We start from the raw sequence: 20,662 nt of genomic DNA on the forward strand, positions 1-20,662 counted from the left end.
GTGAACTTCATTGCAAACAACCTATATTACATGTTATATTTTACTTTTGATAACATGGCTTTAGCAATTAAAAAATTTTCAAAAAGTCATCCATTGCTTCCAAACATGTCAAAGATATATTTAAGAAAACTCTAGTATCTCTTGGTGGTTTGATGAATAATGCCCACTTGCCCACCCCACACCAGAATGTTCATGTTCCAATACCTGGGACCTGTGAATCCGTTACCTTATATAGCAAAAGTGTCTTTGCAGATGTGGTTAAGAATGTTGAGATAAGGAGATTGTCCTGTATTATCCAGGTGGGTCCAGTGTAATCACAAGGGTCTTTATAAGAGGAGTCAGAGAGATTTGAAGGTGCTACACTGCTGGCTTTGAAGAAGGAGGAAGAGGCCACAAGGCAAGGAATGTGGGCAGCCTCTGAAGATGGAAAAGGCTCTCTTGGAGCCCCCGGAAGGAAAGCAGCCCAGCCCACGCCTTGATTTTAGCCCAGTGAGACCCATTTTGGATTTCTGTCTTCCAGAGCTGTAAGATGATACACTTGTGTTGTTTTAAGCCACTAAGAGTATGGTCATTTGTTATAGCAGCAGTAGAAAGCTAATACACTCTTCTTACAGATGGTTCATCCACTATTGATTTCTCAAATTCTTTTCACACCAGCATCTACTAAACCAGTTTTTAAAAATTTTGGAGCATTGGAACATCATACTAAATGGAAAAAAGCTGAAAGCCTTTCCCCTAAGTTCAGGAACAAGACAAGGATGCCTACTCTCACCACTTTTATTCAAAATAGTATTGAAACAGCATGAAGAACATTGACCATCTTAAACTGGTTTTGCTTCCTTGAAACAGGTTGCATAACCCCTGGAGTTATTTTACAGAGACAGGGTTCCTTGCACATGTGCAAGACAGGAACCCATGTCTCCAGGATGACCCCAGAATCAAGAATCTTTGGTCTACGGAAAACAAAGAATAGAAATATTGCCACCAGATCTCTTTACGAAACGAGAAGTCCTTCAATAAGGAAAATCTGGCTTCCAGCAGCATGAGTAGCTTATATGGACTGATTTAAGACTAGCCAATTAGCTTCCAAATTTGAAATCCCCTAACTTCTTAAATTTTACCCCAAACCCTGGACTAGGGAGACAGATTTGAGACCTGCTTCCTGTCTCCTTACAGGGACACCTCACAATAAAGCTCTTTTCTCAAAAGCTGGTGCCATAGCATTGGCTTCTGTGTGCATGGGGCAGTGAGCCCTTGCTTGATAAAAGTATTGGAAGTCCTAGCCACAGGAATCAGATGAGAAAAAGAAATAAAAGGAATCCAAATTGGAAAGGAAGAAGTAAAACTATCACTGTTTGCAGATGACATGATACTATACATAGAAAATCCTAAAGACACCACAAAAAAAACCTACTAGAACTCATCAATGAATTTGGTTAAGTTGCAGGATTCAAAATTAATATACAGAAATCTACTGCATTTGTATACACAGCAAATTATCAGAGAAATTAAGAAAACAATCCCATTTACAATTGCATCAAAAAGAATAAAGTACTTAGGGATAAATCTAACTAAGGAGGTAAAAGACCTGTACTTGGAAAACTATAAGACATTGGTAAAAGAAATTGAAGATGACACAAACAGATGGAAAGATAATACTGTGTTCAGGGACTGGAAGAATTAATATTGTTAAAATGACCATGCTACCCGAGGCAAGCTACAGATTCAATGCAATCTCTATCAAAATACCAGAGGCATTTTTCACAGAACTAAAACAAATAATTCTAAAATTTGCATGGAAACACAAAACACCCCGAATAGCCAAAACAAACTTGATAAGGAAAAACAAAGCTGGAGGTATCACACTCCCTGATTTCAAACTATAATAGAAGCTGCAGTAGTGAAAACAGTATAGTACTGGCAAAAAAACAGACATAACTCAATGGAACAGAATAGAGAGCCCAGAAATGAACCCACATTTGTATGGGCAATTAATCTACAACAAAGGAGGCAAGAACATACAATGGGGAAAAGACAGCCTCTTCAATAAGTGGTTTTGGAAAAACTGGACAGCTACATGCAAAAGAATCAAATTGGACTACTCTCTCATACCACACACAAAAATAAATTCCAAACGGATTAAAGACTTAAATCTAAGACCTGAAACCATAAAACCTCTAGAAGAAATTATAGGCAGTAAGTACTTTGACATTGGTCTTAATAATATATATATATTTTTTGGATATGTCTCCTCAGGCAAGGGAAACAAAAGCAAAAATAAACAAATGGGACTACATCAAACTAAAAAGCTTTTGCACAGCGAAGGAAACTATCAACAACATGAAAAGGCCACCTACTGAATGGGAGAAGATATTTGCAAAAAATATATCCTATAAGGGGTTAATATACAAAATATACAAAGAATTCATACAACCCAACATCAAAAAAACAAACAACCTGATTAAAAAATGGGCAGATGATCTGAACAGACATTTTTCCAAAGAAGACATACAGATGGCCAACAGACACATGAAAAGATGCTCAACATCACTAACCATTAGGGAAAGGCCAATCAAAACCACAATGAGATACCACTTGTCAGAATAGCTATCATCAAAAAGACAACAAAAAACAAGTGATGGCAAGGATGTGGAGAAAAGGGAATCCTTGTGCACTGTTGGTGGGATTGTAAATTGGTGCGACCACTATGGAAAACAGTATGGTGGTTCCTGTATGGTTAAAAATAGAACTCCATACAATCCAGCAATTCCACTCCTGGGTATTTATCTGAAGAAAATGAAAACACTAATTCTAATATGCACTAATATGCACCCCTATGTTCATTGCAGCATTATTTACAATAGCCAAGATATGGAAGCAACATAAGTGCCCATCAATAGACGAATGGATAAAGAATATGTGGTATATATATAGATATACATATATATAAATACACACACACACACACACACACACACACACACACACACACAATGGAATATTACTCAGCCATAAAAAAGAATGAAATCTTGCCATTTGCGACAACATGGATGGGCCTAGAGGTTATTATTATGCTAAGTGAAATAAGTCAAACAGAGAAAGAACAGTAATGGATGATTTCACTTATACATGGAATCTATGAAACAAAACAAATGAGCAAACATAACAAAACAGAAACAGGGTTATAGATACAGAGAACAAACTGGTGGTTGCCAGAGGGTAGGAGGGTAGGGAAGGAAAGAAATAGGCCAGGGAGATGAAGAGGTATAAATTTCCAGCTGCAAAATAAATGAGTCATGGGTATGAAATGTACAGTATGGGGAATACAGTCAATAACTGTACAATACCTTTGTATGATGGCATATTGTAATTAGACTTACCATGGTGATCATGTGGAAATGTATAGAAATGTCAAATTATGTTGTGTAACAGGAAGTAACATAGTATTGTAGCCCAACTATATGTCAAAAACAAACAAACTCATAGAAAAGAGATCAGATTTGTGGTTACCAGAAGTGGGGGATACGGAAAGGGGGAATTGGACCAGGGCGCTGAAAAGACACAAACTTCCAGTTATGTTATAAGATGTAACGTACAACATGATAAATATGACACTGCTACGTGTTATCTATGAAAGTTGTTAAAAGTATAAACCCTAAGAGTCCTCATCACAAAGGAAACTATTTTTTATTCTATTTCTTTAATTCTGTATCTATATGAGATGATGGGTGATCACTAAACTTATTGTGGTAAACATTTCACGATCTATGTAAGTCAAATCACTATGCTGTCCACCTTAAAGTTACAGCGTGCTGCCTGTCAATTACATCTCAATGAAACTGGAAGGAAAAAATGTTGGAGCATTTTTGCCAGAAACAATGCCTTTGCTTACCAGGAAATATTTACTGGAGGAAAATAATCATCGAATCCAATGTGTTGACTCCTCAAGGGAAACATTGCTGGGTGTGTGGTTTTCCCTGCTGACCACAGGCAGACCTGAGTGGTGCCGTGGAGGAATGGGGTTCCTTAAAGTCGGACAAGCTCAGAGCCCTTGAGGCAGATTGGGCCAACTCTTCAAAGGATGCCTGCTCTCTTTACGTCTGAGGGTTCTTGTGTGCACACTAGTGTTTTGTGCTCAATTCTCTAACTATGTGAACTAATAAATTCTCTCCCTGCTACTTTTATTTTTTTTTTGGCTGCACCGCACGGTTTGTAGGATCTTAGTTCCCCGACCAGGGATTGAACCTGGGTCCTCGGCAGTGAAAGTACCAAGTCCTAACCACTGGACCGCCAGGGAACTCCCTCTCCCTGCTACTTAAAGTCAACTTCTAGGGCTTCCCTGGTGGCGCAGTGGTTGAGAATCTGCCTGCCAATGCAGGGCACACGGGTTCGAGCCCTGGTCTGGGAAGATCCCACATGCCACGGAGCAACTAGGCCTGTGAGCCACAACTACTGAGCCTGCGCGTCTGGAGCCTGTGCTCCACAACAAGAGAGGCTGCAATAGTGAGAGGCCCGCGCATCGTGATGAAGAGTGGCCCCCACTTGCCACAACTAGAGAAAGCCTTCGCACAGAAACGAAGACCCAACACAGCCAAAAATAAATAATAAATAAATAACAAATAAATTTAAAAAAAAAAGTCAACTTCTATATTGGAAAAAAAAAAAAAGGTCCATTTTCTTTCTTAAGGTCTATTGGGATAGTAGTAATGAGAACCACATTCTACTCATTGGGTAGTTCATCTTCAATTCATTCATCATCTCATTGAACACTCAGGGCGAGCCTATACGATCATTACCGTCCTTGTGCCATGTCCTCCATTTTCACAGTAGAGAACGTGGAGGTTCAGAGAGGTTAACTGACTCAGCCAAGGTCACACAGCCAGCAGGTGGTGGAGGCAGCCTGGCTCTGGCAAAGTGATAGACACTGACCCAGCCTGGGCCTCTGTTACACAAGTACCACCTTGGCCTCTACAGCCTGTGGCCACTGTTAAAAGATGATGCACACCTACCCAGGCTACTTTATTTTGACAATTTCTGTGATATTTCACCAATGGATACATAAATCAGCTATAACAATGTTTTTCCAAGCATAGCTTAGGTGGATCTGTTTATCTTTGATTGAGCAACAAGATGACTTCATTTTGACCCCAAGCTGGAATCTCTCCCTGTCTTACCCTTGACCTGGAACCCACATTAGCCGACTGTGAGTGACTTTGATCTTGACTCTGAACCAGTGCCAAAGAAGGCAGAAAACTGCAGAAAGTTAGTTCTAGGTGACTGCTCTGATATTTCAGGCACCAGGAAAAACTGTCCATGTGCCAGATGCCTTTTTAATCCAGAAACAAAGAACCTTAAAATCATTTTTAAGTTCAACGCTAACTTCCTAAAAAGGAACTTGGCAGAAAAGAGGGCTTTCCTCCAGTGTTCAAGAATCCACAAAGGAATGTTGTTGTCACTCAGATGAGAGCAAAAATATCTTTATAGATGTACTCAGTTTCATGAACAGATTTACATCTAGAGAGCATCATACAAAGCCCATTATGCCAAGGTTTTATAAATTTAAAATACTTGGAAGCTTTTTGTCCCACTAGTGGGGTTTAATGGGAATCTGTTTTGGCTCAAGAACGCCAAATGAATCAGCTGTGAGTAGGAAATTGGGTTTTCTTAATTTACTTATTTGGACAGCAGTAAAGGGGCAGAGGCAGCTGAGGGGCTTGGAATGAAGGTGGGGAGCTTGGGAGAGGGGTGGGGGCTCTGTCCATCTTATCACATCTTATCATGGTATTTGTGGCACCTGGACCAGCAGGGCAAGGCTGCCACAGATACCGACCGGCTGGATGAGGTGCTCTCTGAGGAGACCTTCTGCAAGGAGCACACTGCCGTGGTGGATTGAAACACAGAGATAAGCAGGTCATACAGACTAGCACGCGGGATTGCACAATGCTCCCCGAGTCAGCCACCCGAGACCAACCCTTGCCACTTCCGGACAGAGCCTGGGGGTCAAGGTCCTCAGATCCAGCTTGCCTGCCTTCCTCATCCCTGCTGGTCCCTGCCCCAGTGGCCCCCAAGCGTCTCTGAGCCTTTTAAGGCATGGTCCAAGCTCTTGTCTATTGGAGAGTCTGTGTTTTGAAGGGTTTATTTCGGATAGGAAACATAGTCATTAAATAATAATGAATCAATGTCCCATTCTAAACTCCTCAAAGACCTGGATAATTGATGGTCAGAGCTCCTAGCTGTAGGAGACACCATTGCTGGTGCACAAACCTCCGGCCGAAAGTGAAGGTGACGGAGGCAAAGCCCGCTAGTGCTGGAGTATGGAAGTGAGGCGTGGGTGCCCCCTGAGACATGCTGGCCATATGGATCCCTGCTGTGATCTCTGGGGATCTTTGGGGTCCAGGCCACATGGGTTGGGGCCACCTCACCACCACCTTCCCTCTGCTCTAGCAAACCTGGTCCATCAGCATCCTTTAAACAGGCCTCCTGCTTCCCCAGGTCCTTGCCTCTGCTTCTGCCATCACCAGGCCCTGTGGGGCTCCTGTTTCACCTTGTTGAAACCCTGCTGTCCTTTCCCTGGACAGGATTGCTCTCAACAATTTTTTGCAAATTGCTGTCTGTAAAAGAGTGCTATTTAAAGAACTTGCAATATTCAATTGGGGTTAAGTGTGGAAAAATCAGTACCTTATCTTCCAAGTTAGGGAGACTTACTTCATAATACATAAAACTCTACTCATCAGCTCTTCTCCTCTTGTAAAATAATTAAGAAGTGATGTTAGATTGTTTAGTGATGCTCAGTTCAAAGGCCACCTCCTCCATGCAGGCCTTCCTGATATCCCTCCGATGATCCTCATTTTTTTTCCTTTCCAAAGGTGAGGCCAATTAAGGTAGACACCTTACCTGCCCCAGGTGCTCGGGGATTATTTGTTGAAAGAACAAAGGAAGGACTTTTGTCTTTCTCGGGGGATGCTGGGGTAACCTTAGAGCAGCAGTGCTGACGCCTACTTAGGGTGGCAGTGGGCTCACGGACATGGGGAAAGGACCCGTCCCGGTAGATGGGCTGTCTGATGTAGGACTGGCGGGCTCGCTAACTGCTGAGACAAACAGTGGCTACAGCGTCCTCCTCCTCTGAGCCTCTGGGCTGGTTCACCCACTAGTGTAAGCTTCCTGGGCTACCCTTGCAGAGGTCAGAGAGGTCTACGGGCAAGTTCTTAAAGCAGTGGTCTTCATCTCTGGTCACTGTCATTAGCGTGACCCCCTGCCTTTCCCGTGGGGAGCCCCTCCAGGAGAGGGTTTTCAAGACAATTTGGACTCCAGGAAGGGGTGGAATTGAGGGTGGCGTCAAGGAAGATGGTCTATTGTTTGTTTTCACGGACCAGAAAGCTTGAGACACCCCTGGAGACCCCGATTTCTACTGCTGCAGGGTTAAACAATGCCAAGGGCAGCCAGGACAGGAGTGAAAAGGGAAGAGAAAATTTGAGTGCAAAAGCGGAGAGGAAGAAGGGGAGGGGCTGACAAAGATGTGATGGGGTGGCGGGGGCGTTGGGACATTCCCACCAGCCATCTTACTGTGTTAACATAAGCATTTTTCCAATTACCATTGTCAGAACTCAGCAGAACTGTCAAAAGTATAGGAATCCGCAAGTCCCAGTGCTGTTTAGCCAGGGACTGTGTGAACATCCCAAATTTTATTTTACTTTATTAATTTCTTTTTTGCTAGTGCAACTGATACAATAGATCTTTTTTAAAAATTGAAGTATAGTTGATTTACAATGTTGTGTTAGTTTCAGGTATACAGCGAAGTGATTCAGTTAAACATACATTTTTTTTTCAGATTCTTTTCCCTTATAGGTTATTATAAAATATTGAGTATAGTTCCCTGTGCTATACAGTAGGTCCTTGTTGGTTATCTATTTTAAATATAGTAGTTATATATGTAACTACTAATATATGTTAATCCCAAACTCCTAATTTATCCCTCCCCCTCTTCCCCTTTGGTAATCATAAGTTTGTTTCCTATGTCTGTGCATCTATTTCTATTTTGTATATAAGTTCATTTATATCATTTTTTTAAGATTCCACATATAAGTGATATCATATGATAATTGTCTTTCTGTCTGGCTTACTTCACAAGTATGATAATCTCATGATCCATCCATATTGCTGCAAATGAACAAACTTTAAATCAAGGTCGAAAAGAACAACCTACCATTGCCACATCCAAGAAAAGTGTGTCCCCAGACATCTGAATTGCACCAGGCTTTGGCTTGATGCCAGATGGCAGTGCAAGTCCAGAAGGTTGGGAGGGTGGCGCCCTCTGAGATGGGACCCTGAGCAGCAGGGGCAGTGGCAGTGGGGCAGCATTGCAGTGGGCTGTCACTTCACCACTGTGACTTCCGTTCCCCAGGTGTGTTTCCTGACCCTGAGATTTGATCCATGGGCACCTAGTAATCACAGTTTGTTTAGCACTTCACAGTTTACGTGTACATTTATTTTTTAGGGTTGGAGCCATAGGCGTGTGACCTGTGCAGTCACACAGGGCCCTGCCCTTAGAAGGACCCCTCACTTAGTTTAACGCTCTGCTGTTGCAGTTCTTAATAATTCTAAAATTCTTCATTCTTGAAATTCTTAATAATTTTTGAACAAGGGGCCCCCTTATTCATTTTGCATGGGGCCCTGCAACTTCTGTAGCCAGTCCTGTTCATTATCTCACTTGCTCCTGTAGCCTTCACGGGAGAGGAGCCTGGAAGGAATCATTACCCCAATTCACAGATGGTGAAACTGAGTCCCGGAGGGGAGAGTGATGAAGCTAAGACGAGTGCGATCCAGGGCTGTTTCCTCTCCTGAATCTCTTTCTCAGTGAAGGGGGGAGTGGGATTGCCTCTCGCTTCACACACCTGCCTGGAGTCTTCCCTATGTGGCCCGGGCCACACCTTGGACCATTATCTCGTTTCATCTCATTCCATTAAAAAAAATACTAAAACCATTTGCTCACCTGTCAGTGAAGAGCTCCTGGGGGTTGGAGCCCCCTGGACGGCTCTCGCTCTCCTGTCCTGTGTCCTGTCGGGGTCCTCAGAGCAGGCCGGTGTACTTGGAAGCCCTCTTTTCCATCCCAGAGACCCGCAGCCAGAGGCTTTGTCCTCTCCTGGAAAAGGCTCCCTGGGAAACATTCCTGACCTTCAGACCCGCCTGGCTCAGCGCTGGCCCCATGCCCGTGACAATCATTTCCTGGTTGGGTGTTTACCTTCCTGGACCCCATGGGCCCAGCCAGGGTGGTGGCCGTACACCTGACCCAGAGGCCGTGCAGGAGGAAAAGTGCTGCTCAGAGTGAAGGCTCAGGGTGAAGCAGATGGTGCTGCACCCCGGTGCAAGGTAAACCCGGTGGCCCCTTGAGACTTGAAAAGGGCTTGCGGTCCTCTAGGGTTCCATTCGCTTCTTGCACATGACATCGTGACTCAGCTCCATCCCTTCCAGGTATGGGACACTTGCTGCTTTGTGAGGGAACTTGCTCCATTACTATTACTATCGTTGTTGTTGTTGTTGCTAATAGCTACCTTCTATTCAGTGACAGGTCCTGGGCTAAGTACTTTACATAATCGTTTTATGTAATCCTTGTGCTGTCTCTATGAGCAGAGAATCATGCCCATTTTAAAGACACAGAAACAGAGGCTCATAGAAGTTGATCATCTTGCCCAAAGCCACACAGCTAGTAAGTTGGGAATCCAGGATTCAAACCCCATCTAATCAGTACCAAAACCTGGACTCTTAACCACTACCATCATTTGTCAAGTTTAATTGCCAGGATGTCCATTTTTATATTAAACTCAAATCAGCCACTGTATTAGCTATCTGCTGCTGGCAACAAACTAACCTAAGATGTAGTGGCTTGAAGCAACACACATTTGCTATCTTATAGTTTCTGTGGGTCAGGAATATGGGCACGGCTTAGATGAGTTCTCTCCTCAGGGTCCCTCACAGGCTGCACTCCAGGTGCCAGTGGGACGGGGATCATTTCTCAAAGCTCCACTAGGGAAGGATCTCCCTCCACGTTCACGAGCTTGCTGGCAGCACTCACTTCCCTGCCGACTCTTGGACTGAGGCCCTCAGCTCCTCACTGACTGTTGACCTGAGGCCCCACAAAGGCCTCTTCACTGTGGCAGCTTGTCACCATGGTGTGCAACAGAAATTCCGGGAAGGTGGAAGTCACCGGCTTTTGTAGTCTACTCACAGAAGTAACATCCCTTCCCCTTTGCTATATTCTACTCGTTGGGAGGAAGTCATCAGGTACAGCCTATACTCAAAGGTAGGGGATTACACAGAGGCATGAATCCTAGGACACAGGGATCGCTGAGGGCCAGCTTTGAAAGCTGTCTACCACAGCCCTCTGATTGCCATGAAAATATGGTTTCAGTTTTGCCTCTGAAAGCCAGATAGACTTGGTTTCTTATCCATCCATCCATCCATCCATCCATCCACCCACCCATCCATCCACCCATCCACTCACCCACCCACCCATCCACCCATCTATTCCATCCACCCATCCATCCACCCATCTGTCCATCCATCCATCCATCCATCCGTCCATCCATCCATCCACCCATCCATCCACCCACCCATCCACCCACCCATCCATCCACCATCCATGCATCCATCCATCCACCCACCCATCCACCCACCCATCCTTCCATCCATCCACACACCCCTTCATTCATTCCACAAACATTTGAGCAGGACACTATAAACCAAACCCCACATTAGGCTCAGAAGGAACCAGAATAAATGCGATTATTTCCTCTTCTCCTCACTGTCCCTGACCGCCAAAGGCTCCCAGTGGAGCTTACATGTACAGGGCTTGGGGGGCATCCGCTGAATGTTCTGTTCTTCAGGAGGATCAGCTCTCTTTGCTTCACCCGCCCCTCATACGCCACATTCCTGAGATTCCTTATTTTCCTGCTCATTCTCCTTCATTGTCTCACGCCTTTAGGAAACCTATTCTAAGCACCTGCTAAGTGCACAATGTTATGGTGGCAGGTGCGTGCGTGAGTGTATATGTGTGTGTAAGGTTATATCTGATTTTTTTGGCTCACTTTCCCCCTTTCTCATTTGTAGTTTTCCTGTCTCCCCTTAGGTCCCGAGGGAGGCCAGGCCCACAGCTTTTTGGAGACACCACTTCCCTGCCACGTATGCACAGAGCTCAGCTCAGAGGCTGCCTGCAGTGTGGCAGGCTGTTGGGGGGGGGCGGCCTGGTGGAGCGAGGGCAGTTGGGCAGGGCAGGAACCCGTGCCACACTCCCAGGTGGGCAGGGCAAGAGGGGCACAAGGGAAACATGGGCCCTGGCTTCACCTGCCTGTGGACCCCGTCTCCCGACCCTGCTTCCCAGGGCCCCGGGCTGGGTGAGCAAACTCTGAGAAGGGGGTCACGGCCTCTGTGTGATTGGTGTCTTGAGGTGCCCAGCAGATGCCTGTAGGAGCTGGAGTCCTAAGTCTTCTATACAGGAGACCATTCATTTTGTACATTTTGGAGCACCTAGCGGGTATAGGTACTGTGCTAGGCCCTGAGGGTACCACTGGAAGCACCTCAAAAATGAATCTAATTTCTCTTTTCTTCCCCCACTGCATCTCACTGCTTTAGAATAGGCCCCCATCAATTCTCACCTGTACCATTGCCACAATGTCCTTTAAACAGGTCTCCTGGCTTCAGTCTCTCCCAATTACTTCCAGCCCTCCCCACCCCATCCCACTCAATATGCCATGTGAGTCAGCTGACACAGTTCTGAACCTGTCACTTTCCTGCTCAAAAACATTTTACATAACCTCTGTTAACAGTTTCATGCGTATCCTTCCAGAAATGTTCTCTCTATGCATAATTTCTCCCTCTCTCTCTCTCTCTCTCTCTCTCTCTCACACACACACACACACACACACACACACACACACACCCCTATATCCTTTGTTTTACTTAGGCTGGACCACAGCACGTACACACTGTTCTGTATCTATTTCTTGGTAGTTTTCCAATTCAGCACCCTTTAAATCCTTCACTCTTTTTAAAGATTGTCTATATTCTGCTATGGGTATATTTTGGGATGAAACTGAGTGTCATAGACTGAATGTTTGTGTCCCCACCCCCCCTGCCCAAATTCATAAGTTGAAAACGATCCCCCAGTGTGGTGGTATAGAAGATGGGTCCTCTGGGAGGTGATGAGGTCGTGAGGGCTCAGCCTATGAGGGACCTAAGTGTCCTTATAAAAGAGACCCCAGAGAGCTCCCTTGCCATTTCCACTATGTAAGATGCAGAGAGAAGACGTCCATCTATGAACCAGGAAGAGGATTCTCACCAGACACCAAACCTGCCAGTGCCTTGATCTTGAACTTCCCAGCCTCCAGAACAGTGAGAAATAAACTTCTGTTGTTTATAAGCCCCTCAGTCTATGGTATGATGCCTCGGACGATGGCAGTTTTAAAGAGTGTGCCAGCCCATGTCCCCTCAAACCCTTGATATGGCACCCGCTCTGTTCTTGGGGTGTCCAGAGGACATGTCAGATGACGAGTGAGGGGAGAAGTCTCAGCTCAGGAGAACTCCTAATTCTGCCCTCAAGTTATTGCTGGTCTGAATTTCCAGAAGGATACTCAGTGGTCTTGTGCTGGTGTGGGTGTTGAGAGAGCTCCTCTCAGCTTGGGGTGGGAATCCCAGCAAGCTGGGCCCGAGCGGAGTTGTTGAACCCTCTGGAAATGGGGTTTTCTTGGGAAGAGTTTGCTTGCTCTGCTGGTGCTGTTGGCAGACTAGATGCCCGCAGCTGCTTGCTCTTTGGAGAGAGGCATGATTTCAACGTGGTAGCCAACAGGCAAATGATGTACCCCAAACTGACACAAGATCAAGGGTTTTCCTCTGGGAAGGCTGCAGTGTGCCTCTGTCCTGCTCCCCAGGTTTACTGGCTCTCATTGTTCTGGGCTCCCAGAACAGGGCAGGGACCAGGGCTTATCTGTTTATCTGTTTTCTGGCACACATGAGGAACTCAATACAGATTTGTAAACTGCCAAAGCATCTTCCTAAAGTGGGCAGGTGAATGCTGACAACAGAGGCCCTGGATCTGGACGGTGCCCATGAGGTTGTGCTCCCAGCAGGAGAGGGGCAAGCAGGGACCCTCCACTGCTTGCCTTTTTCTGAGGAAGCCTTTCAGACCTCCGAGTCCTGGCTGTGGGTCTTGTGGCGGGTGGTCCCGGTGGTTACAGGCGCGGGTTCTGGAATCTGGCGGGTGCAGGCTCAGATCCACCCGTCTCCACCACCGACCCCAGGAAGTCATCCACCGCCTCCCTGACCCATTTCTCAGCTTCCCTGCTTCTGAGATGGCAGCGCTAAAGCCGGCCTCGTGGGCTGTGTGGAGATAAGGGAGCTTCCTTTTATAAGCTGCTTCACTCTGGACTCAGCACCCACAGGCCACAAACCATGGCAGCTGCTGGTAGCCTCAGGTAGGACTATCTGAAACCGCCGCTATTCAACTACTTTTGACCTACGAAATGGCAATTTCTTTCTTTCTTTGTCATTTTTAAAGAAAACATCTTTATTGGAGTATAATTGCTTTACAATGGTGTGTTAGTTTCTGCTGTATAACAAAGTGAATCAGCTATATGTATACATACATCCCCATATCTCCTCCCTCTTGCGTCTCCCTCCCACCCTCCCTATCCCACCCCTCTAGGTGGTCACAAAGCGCTGAGCTGATCTCCCTGTGCTACACGGCTGCTTCCCACTAGCTAGCTATTTTACATATGGTAAGGAGAGGGTGGCATGTACTTATATATACTGCGAAATGGCAGTTTCTTGAAGTTCAACCCGACCCTGTCTTCTCTCTGACTGTTTTATGCTGGTGGGTGAGACCGGGTTGTGCTGCGGGCTCTCCCCTCGCCCAGGATTCGGGTCCCAGCTCAGCCCCCTCCCTGGAGATGGAGGAGCCAGCATGGCAACCCCTATAGCTCCCTTCTTGCCAGGTGGGGAGACACAACCCAGGGAGGTGGGTTTTTACCCAAAGGTACACACCTGTTAAGAGTGGACCTAGGACCAGAGTTCGAAGTTTTTGACTCCTAATTCAGTTCTCTTTCCACTAAGCCAGTCTGAGGCCGCTGCCAGTTTGGAGCCAGAGCTGGGTCCAGTGGGCCAGCTACTTACACGCGGTGTCAAAGCATCACTGGAAATGTGATGAGGTTCAGGAGGATGGCATTTTCCAGAACTCCTCTCGGAGGCAGTATTGCACGGGGTTAGAAGTGTTTTTTAGCTCCAGCTTGGACACTGAAGGGTTAGGTGAACTCAGTTCTCTCATCTGTACAATGGGATAATAATAGTGTCTACATCACGGGGGTGTCGTGGGGATTAAATGAATAAGTATTTGTAATTTGTATTATAAATAATACAGTTTGTAAATACAATTTACAAAACATTTAAAAAAGTATTGTAGCGTATTTAAAGAGTGTCCAGCACTTTGTAAGAGCCACTTAAGTGTTTGCTGTTATTATTATGAAGACATTTGGGGATTGGTGCTGCTGATGGGTGTGCGACTTTGGGCCAGCGCTGAGTTGCTGAGGATAGAGAACAGTCCTTAAGCGGACACTGAGGGCCCCTTTTCCTTCCCCACCCCCCGTCCTGTGCCGGCTTTGGTTCTAAATACACACATGACGAATGCTTACACTAGCAGCCCAGAGGGGCTGGGGTTCGCGTGTGTCCACAGCTCTCCTGCTCCAGGCCAACATCTCTTCCACAGGGGAATCATTGTCAACCTCACAGGTTTTACAGAGCAGGGCATTTGTGGGCATTTGTGAGGTCAAATAAGGCCATCCTTGTCAGGTGCTCGGACAGTTCCCAGGCCTAGTGACCACTATTTGGTTTGGGGCAATAATAGTAACCCCATCCATCCCCATTAGAACACAAACTCCACAAGGCCAGGGATCTCTGTTTATTCACAAAGCATCCCAAGTTCCTAGAACAATGCAATGCACAAGGTAAGAACTCGATACATTTTTGCAATACGAATGAATAAATTTCTCCCCATCCTAAAGGAGATTAGAGTCTAAAAGAGGAATCCAGAAAATAGTCACAGACGCTGTGGAAATCAATTCAGCCTATTTTAAACTGGGACATTCTCAACTCCTCCCTAATTTGCGCTCCCAGCCCTATTAATTTTACTGCTTCCCATCTCTAAGAGCTGAGCACCTCTTTCAGCAGTCACTGTCTCCGCTCCACCCAGGCTTTTATTTTATCTCACCTGGAAAATTGCAACAGACTCTCCTTCTGTCCCCTTGTACCCTGAAGCCAAAAGAGAGACTTCCTCAGAAGTTCATCAAGTGAGATCACCACTCCCTTGCCTAAAGGAGTTTGAAATCTTCCCATTACCTCCAGGCTAAAGTCCAGCTCCAATGGCCAATAAGCACATGCAAAGATGCTCCACATCATTAGTCATCATTGTAACAAATGCCAATCAAAACCACAGTCAGATACCACTTCACACCCACTGGCGTGGCTATTATCAAAAAAGACACAATAACCAGTGTTGATGAGGATGTGGAGGGATTAGAACCTTAATACATTGCTCCTAGGAAAGTAAATGGTGCAGCTGATGTGGAAAGAGTCTGGTAGTTCCTCAAAAAGTTAAAAAAAAAAAAAAAGTTAAATATAGTATTACCATATGACCCAGCATTTCTACTCCTATGTAAATACCCAAGAGCTTAAACAAACCCTTGATCAAGTTTCTAGAGGACACTGTTGAACTGCACCTTTCTCCCCGATTTTTATTTCTATTTTTAATATATCTTTCATAACAAAATGTCAACTTAGCTACTGTTATGTCTTCCAAGCCCTGTTTTCTTGGACTGCCCTTTGCAGGTCTAGATTTTATCATGAAGACTTAGTTCTTCCACCCATGTTTAGGCAATCACATATTTTTACATTGTCCAAACAATAATATTCATAATGGATTGAGTAAAATACTGATAGATTACATTTCTTTCTCAAAAATGTTAAATTAAGTTTTAAATAGATAATATACGTACATAGTAGGGAAAATGCAAGCAGTTGGAAAGGGTGTACAGAGGAGAAGCTGTGTGACTCTTAGGGCTCACCCTGCTTTCTACTTTCCCTCCCCAAACTTGCGTTGGCGGTGGGGCTCCCCAGGAGGCAGGCTCTGACACAGGTGGTTTGTAGGGGAGTCTCCTGGGGTCAGTGCTGTGCAAAGGAAGGGAGGGTGGTGGGAGGGGCAGAAGGAGAAGCTGGGCCGCGAGCCCCAGGGAGGCCTCAGCTGAGCCCACAGGGAGCCCTGGTGCTGGGATCCTTCAGAGCATCTGAGTTAGGACAAGGGGACCGGGTCTTTATATTCTGGCCAGGCCAGTCTTCAGATACAGTGCTTTCTGGGGTATGACCAAGAGGAGGAAGTTCTTTTCAGCCCCCTGAAGGGGACCCAGGTGGCCCAGCACGGAGTCCACTGTCATGCACGGTCACCAAGTTATCTCCAGCCCTTGCCACCCTTTTGGGCCAAATGCTTATTTTTCATTTTTATTTTCTCGTAGCTCTGGAGGATCCTCTGAGTCTGGGTGAGCCCTGTCACCCAGGGCCTCCCTGTTCCATTCCCATCGCCCTGTCCCTGCCTCAGGGGTGGATCCCACACGTGGGGCACAGCTGGGCCTTAGCCTCAGGCGGCCTGGGGAGGAGAACCTTAAGAATCAAGGTTTCCCCCCACTACCCCGCACTACCCTTTTTTTTTTTTTTCTAAGACAAATTTCTAGGGCTCTGGAGTTATAAAAAGCTCCCATGTGTCATTTTCTGGCAGTTGGACAGCTGCAGAATGTCACTCGGCAGGCCCTCCCACCCCACCCGGGGATCGGTGTTTGATTGATGGGTTTGCCAAAAACAGTTGCAGGTTATCACAAATCTGTTATAAGGAGGTTTGTCAACTTGTAAGAAAAATACAACACAAAACGCTCTTTTCCAAATACCCGCTCCTAACATGTCAGGGACAGAGGTGTTGCCAAACTCCGTGGGAGGCATGTGAGGGTCAGTAAACAGGGGCCTGGAGTGCAATAAAGGGGGATGAACCCTGTGTGGGAGGAGGACAGGCCACCCAGCATCAGTCAGCTCGCCTGTGAGGTAAGCTCCACCTGCCCCGGAGGGCGGCTCTGGCCCCCTCTCAGGACGTGACTACAGGGGACTCATCTCCTCTTCCCGTGCCCTCCTTCAAGCCCCGTGGCCTCCTGCCCCATCCTGCAGAGGGAGAGAGTGTTCCAGTTGGGAGCCCATGCCTGCAGGATCCCCGCTCTGCTCTACCTGCCTCAGCAAAGACCCTGCTGGCCTTTGCGGAAGGGCGGACAAGCAAGAAGAATGAGCACGCGAAGCTAATTGTCCTGCGCAAGGGAAGCTACGACGTGTCCACCCCCCAGGTCCAGGTAAGGCAGCAAGTGGCTGTGATTGCTCTGCCGGGAATACGGGGACCAGCTCATCCTTAGATGGCTGAGGTCTGGGGGACAGAGCGACCCAGGGGACCATCAAGGATGGGACAGAGAAGGTATCCCCAAGTGATCGCCCGGATCTCACATGGGTTCACCCTGAACAAGTCCGGCTGGCCTAGCTGCATCTGTTTTAGTACAAGTCAGTCAGGGAAACTGATTTTGGAAAGGTTTCCCTACATCCTTGAGAACCTGAGGGAGGACTAGTTCAGCATCACATAACTGGGAGGGAGTTGATCCTTTGAGTAAAATTAACCTGGGGTGGGTTGTTGGAGTGATTGCTTGCAACCTGAAGTTCCAGCATGTAGATCAAGTAATTCTGATGAAGACACCCTAGGCTGGCTTTTCACATATTAAGGGTTTAATATCATTATTATCTTTACTTTGTGGTCATTATGTCCTTGTAGTTGTTTAGAGCATGGGTTTGAAGCAGATGGACCTGGCTTCAAGTCCTGGTTCTACCGCTTACCAGAAGTACGGCCTTGGGCAGCTCATCTACCTTATCTAAGCCTCTCACTCTATAGATGTAAGATGGAGATCGTAATACCTGTCCGCCAGGAGTTAGAGGTTAGGGTTAGATGAGACTATGGACATTAGACTCTTGGCACGGTGTCTGTCCTGAGAAACACTCACTGGGGGATAGCTATTAATGAACAGGGATAGACAGCAGAGCTGCAGCATCTATGACATACGCCCGGGGACTATGGAAGCTCACGGTGAGTCCTAGCAACATGGTGCTGCCCCCTCCTAGGCCACATTAATAGAGGATGGTGTATAGAAGGTGGGAGGCGATTGTCATATTCTGTCACACACAGGCAGAATATTGTAGTTATTACCAGGGCTTTACTTTTCAAGAATGGGAAGCTGGACTGAGCTGGTAAGTTGAAGGAGCCAGGATGGAGCTGCGAATGGCTGGTGCCTGAATCATCTTTGTACTTGAGGTCTAGTACATCATAGGTGCCCTGGATGTATGTTGGTGGGATCGGGTGGGGTTGGGCTGTCTCGGAGGGAGTGAGGCGGAGCCCTGGGTCCCGCTCTGGGAATGAGCAGTGGACCAAGCGTTCTCCTCCATGACCCTTGATCCTAACCCCACACCGCCCCCCAGAGTGCAGCCTCTGTCACTGTCACTGGCCATTTCCAAGCTGTGCTTCTCCTTCTCTCCTCACTTGCAGTGGCATGCACAGGAGGCGGTGGCCCAAGCCCAGATGGAGGGCCACCGCTCCATGAACCCATGCCCCCTGTACAATGAGAAGACAGGGACCGTTTTCCTCTTCTTCATTGTCATCCCTGGGCAGGTGTCTGAGCACCACCAGCTCCACACCAGGGTCAACGTGACACGGCTGTGCCAGGTCACCAGCACCGACCACGGGAGGTCCTGGAGCCCCGTCAGGGACCTCACGGACTCCGTCATTGGCCCGGCCCACAAGGAATGGGCCACTTTCGCGGTGGGCTCGGGACCCTGTCTGCAGCTGCACAGCCCGACGCAGAGCCTGGTGGTGCCAGCCTACGCTTACTGCAACCGTCCCTCCCTGCAGGCGCCTTCCCCTTCCGCCTTCTGCCTGGTCAGCCACAACCACGGGAACATGTGGGCGAGAGGGAAATTCGTGGCCCGGGACACCCTGGAGTGCCAGGTGGCCCAAGTTGGGGATGCGAAACGGAGGGTTGTGTACCTGAACGCGAGAAGCCCCCTCCGAGCCAGGGTCCAGGTCCAGAGCGCCAACGACGGGCTCGATTTCGGGGAGACCCAGCCAGGGCAGAAGCTCATGGAGCCTCCCCACGGCTGCCAAGGGAGCATCATTGGCTTCCCCAGCCCCCGTGCGGGATCAGAATCCCCAGACCAGTGGCTGCTCTACACGCACCCGACTGACCCACGGGGGAGAGCCAACCTGGGCGTGTACCTCAACTGGCAGCCCCCCCGCGCCCTTGGCCTGGTCGGAGCCCACCCTGCTGGCCCCGGGCAGCTGCGCTTACTCAGACCTCCAGAGAATGGGCGCCGGCCCCAATGGGTCACCCCGGTTTGGGTGTCTGTACGAATCGGATGATTACAAGGAGATCGTCTTCGTCATGTTCACCCTGAAACAGGCCTTCCCAGCTGAATTTTTGCTGCAGTGAGCCCGCTGTGTACTGTGCAAGAGGGCTCTCCCCACTGAGAGGCTAGCGGCTTCCTTCCTCCCGGTGCCTCTGGACCTGGGAGGCTGCTTCTCTGTTCCCTTCGTCGAAGGTGTGCAAGTGCAAGTCTGTCTCTGGGCTCCTTTCCGCCTGCGCTGTCTCAGCGTTCCCAGAGGCTTCTATTTGCAGCCCAGAAACTGAAGGAACCTGGCCTCCTGGAGCCCCTTGGTTCAGCCTGCCTGCTTTCCCCAGCCCAGGTTTTCTGCAGGTCTTGATAAATTATCTAGTCCAGCCCATTTCTTCTTAGCAAATGCTCATCACGTTCCTGGGCAAAGGCTGGGGCAAAGCTGTAAATTAGCAAAGATGCGTGCGTATGTTTGTGTGTATGTGCGTATGTTTGTGTGTGTGTGCGTATGTTTGTGTGTGTGTGTCTGTCTGTCCATGTCTCTGTGCGTGTCCTCAATGCCTCAGAGCAGGGAGCATGGGGAACGGCCCTGCAGGGAGGTAAGGCAGAGGCGAGGAAAAGTAAGCTGGCTTACGTCGTTGTGTTAGTTTCCCGGGGCTGCTGTAACAAAGTACCACCAATTTAGTGGCTTAAAACAACAGAAATTTACTCTCTCACAGTTCTGGAGGCTAGAAGTCCAAAATCAAGGTGTTCAAAGGGCTGTGCTCCCTCCCAAGGCTCTAGGGGAGAGTGCTTCCTGGCCTCTTCCAGCTTCTGGTGGCCCCAGGCCTCCCTTGGCTCGTGGCTGCATCACTTTCATGTCTGCCTCCGTCTTCTCATGGTTTTCTCTTCCTTCCTCCCTGCTTTCTCTTCTGTATCTTTTAAGGACACTTGTCATTGGATTTAGTGCCCACCTGGATAATCCAGGGTGATCTAGGATAATCCTTCACTTAATTACATTTGCAAAGACTCTTTTCCAAATAATGTCACATTCATAGGCTCTGGGGTTAGGACATGGATATATCTTTGGGGGCCACCACTCTACCCACTACAGTCATCATAAGTTATTCTTCTATAGGTGATGTGGCTAAAGGTAGGAACGAAATGCCAATGAATCAGGTAATTCAGA

General features: G+C 47.4%; 2 protein-coding genes across 2 annotated transcripts in view; one reads left to right on the forward strand and one right to left on the reverse strand.

Moving 5' to 3' along the window:
• The window catches only part of LOC118898334 (ephexin-1-like), a 73,867-nt gene extending 64,755 nt beyond the window's left edge, over positions 1-9,112 (reverse strand). Inside the window, exon 1 of the mRNA XM_036858594.1 lies at positions 8,990-9,112. The gene's annotated coding sequence lies outside the window, so the exon portion shown is untranslated. The remainder of the gene's footprint in view (positions 1-8,989) is intronic.
• A 4,328-nt stretch (positions 9,113-13,440) lies between these two features.
• On the forward strand, positions 13,441-19,592 carry NEU2 (neuraminidase 2). Its single transcript, XM_036857677.1, is given in 5 exon segments — positions 13,441-13,463; positions 17,217-17,311; positions 17,314-17,420; positions 18,653-19,384; positions 19,386-19,592. Coding segments are annotated over 5 exon segments (1,164 nt in total).
• The last annotated feature ends 1,070 nt before the right edge of the window (positions 19,593-20,662 follow it).

The sequence above is a fragment of the Balaenoptera musculus genome, chromosome 7 (assembly GCF_009873245.2).
Source record: "Balaenoptera musculus isolate JJ_BM4_2016_0621 chromosome 7, mBalMus1.pri.v3, whole genome shotgun sequence".
In the NCBI taxonomy this organism is placed as follows: domain Eukaryota; kingdom Metazoa; phylum Chordata; class Mammalia; order Artiodactyla; family Balaenopteridae; genus Balaenoptera; species Balaenoptera musculus.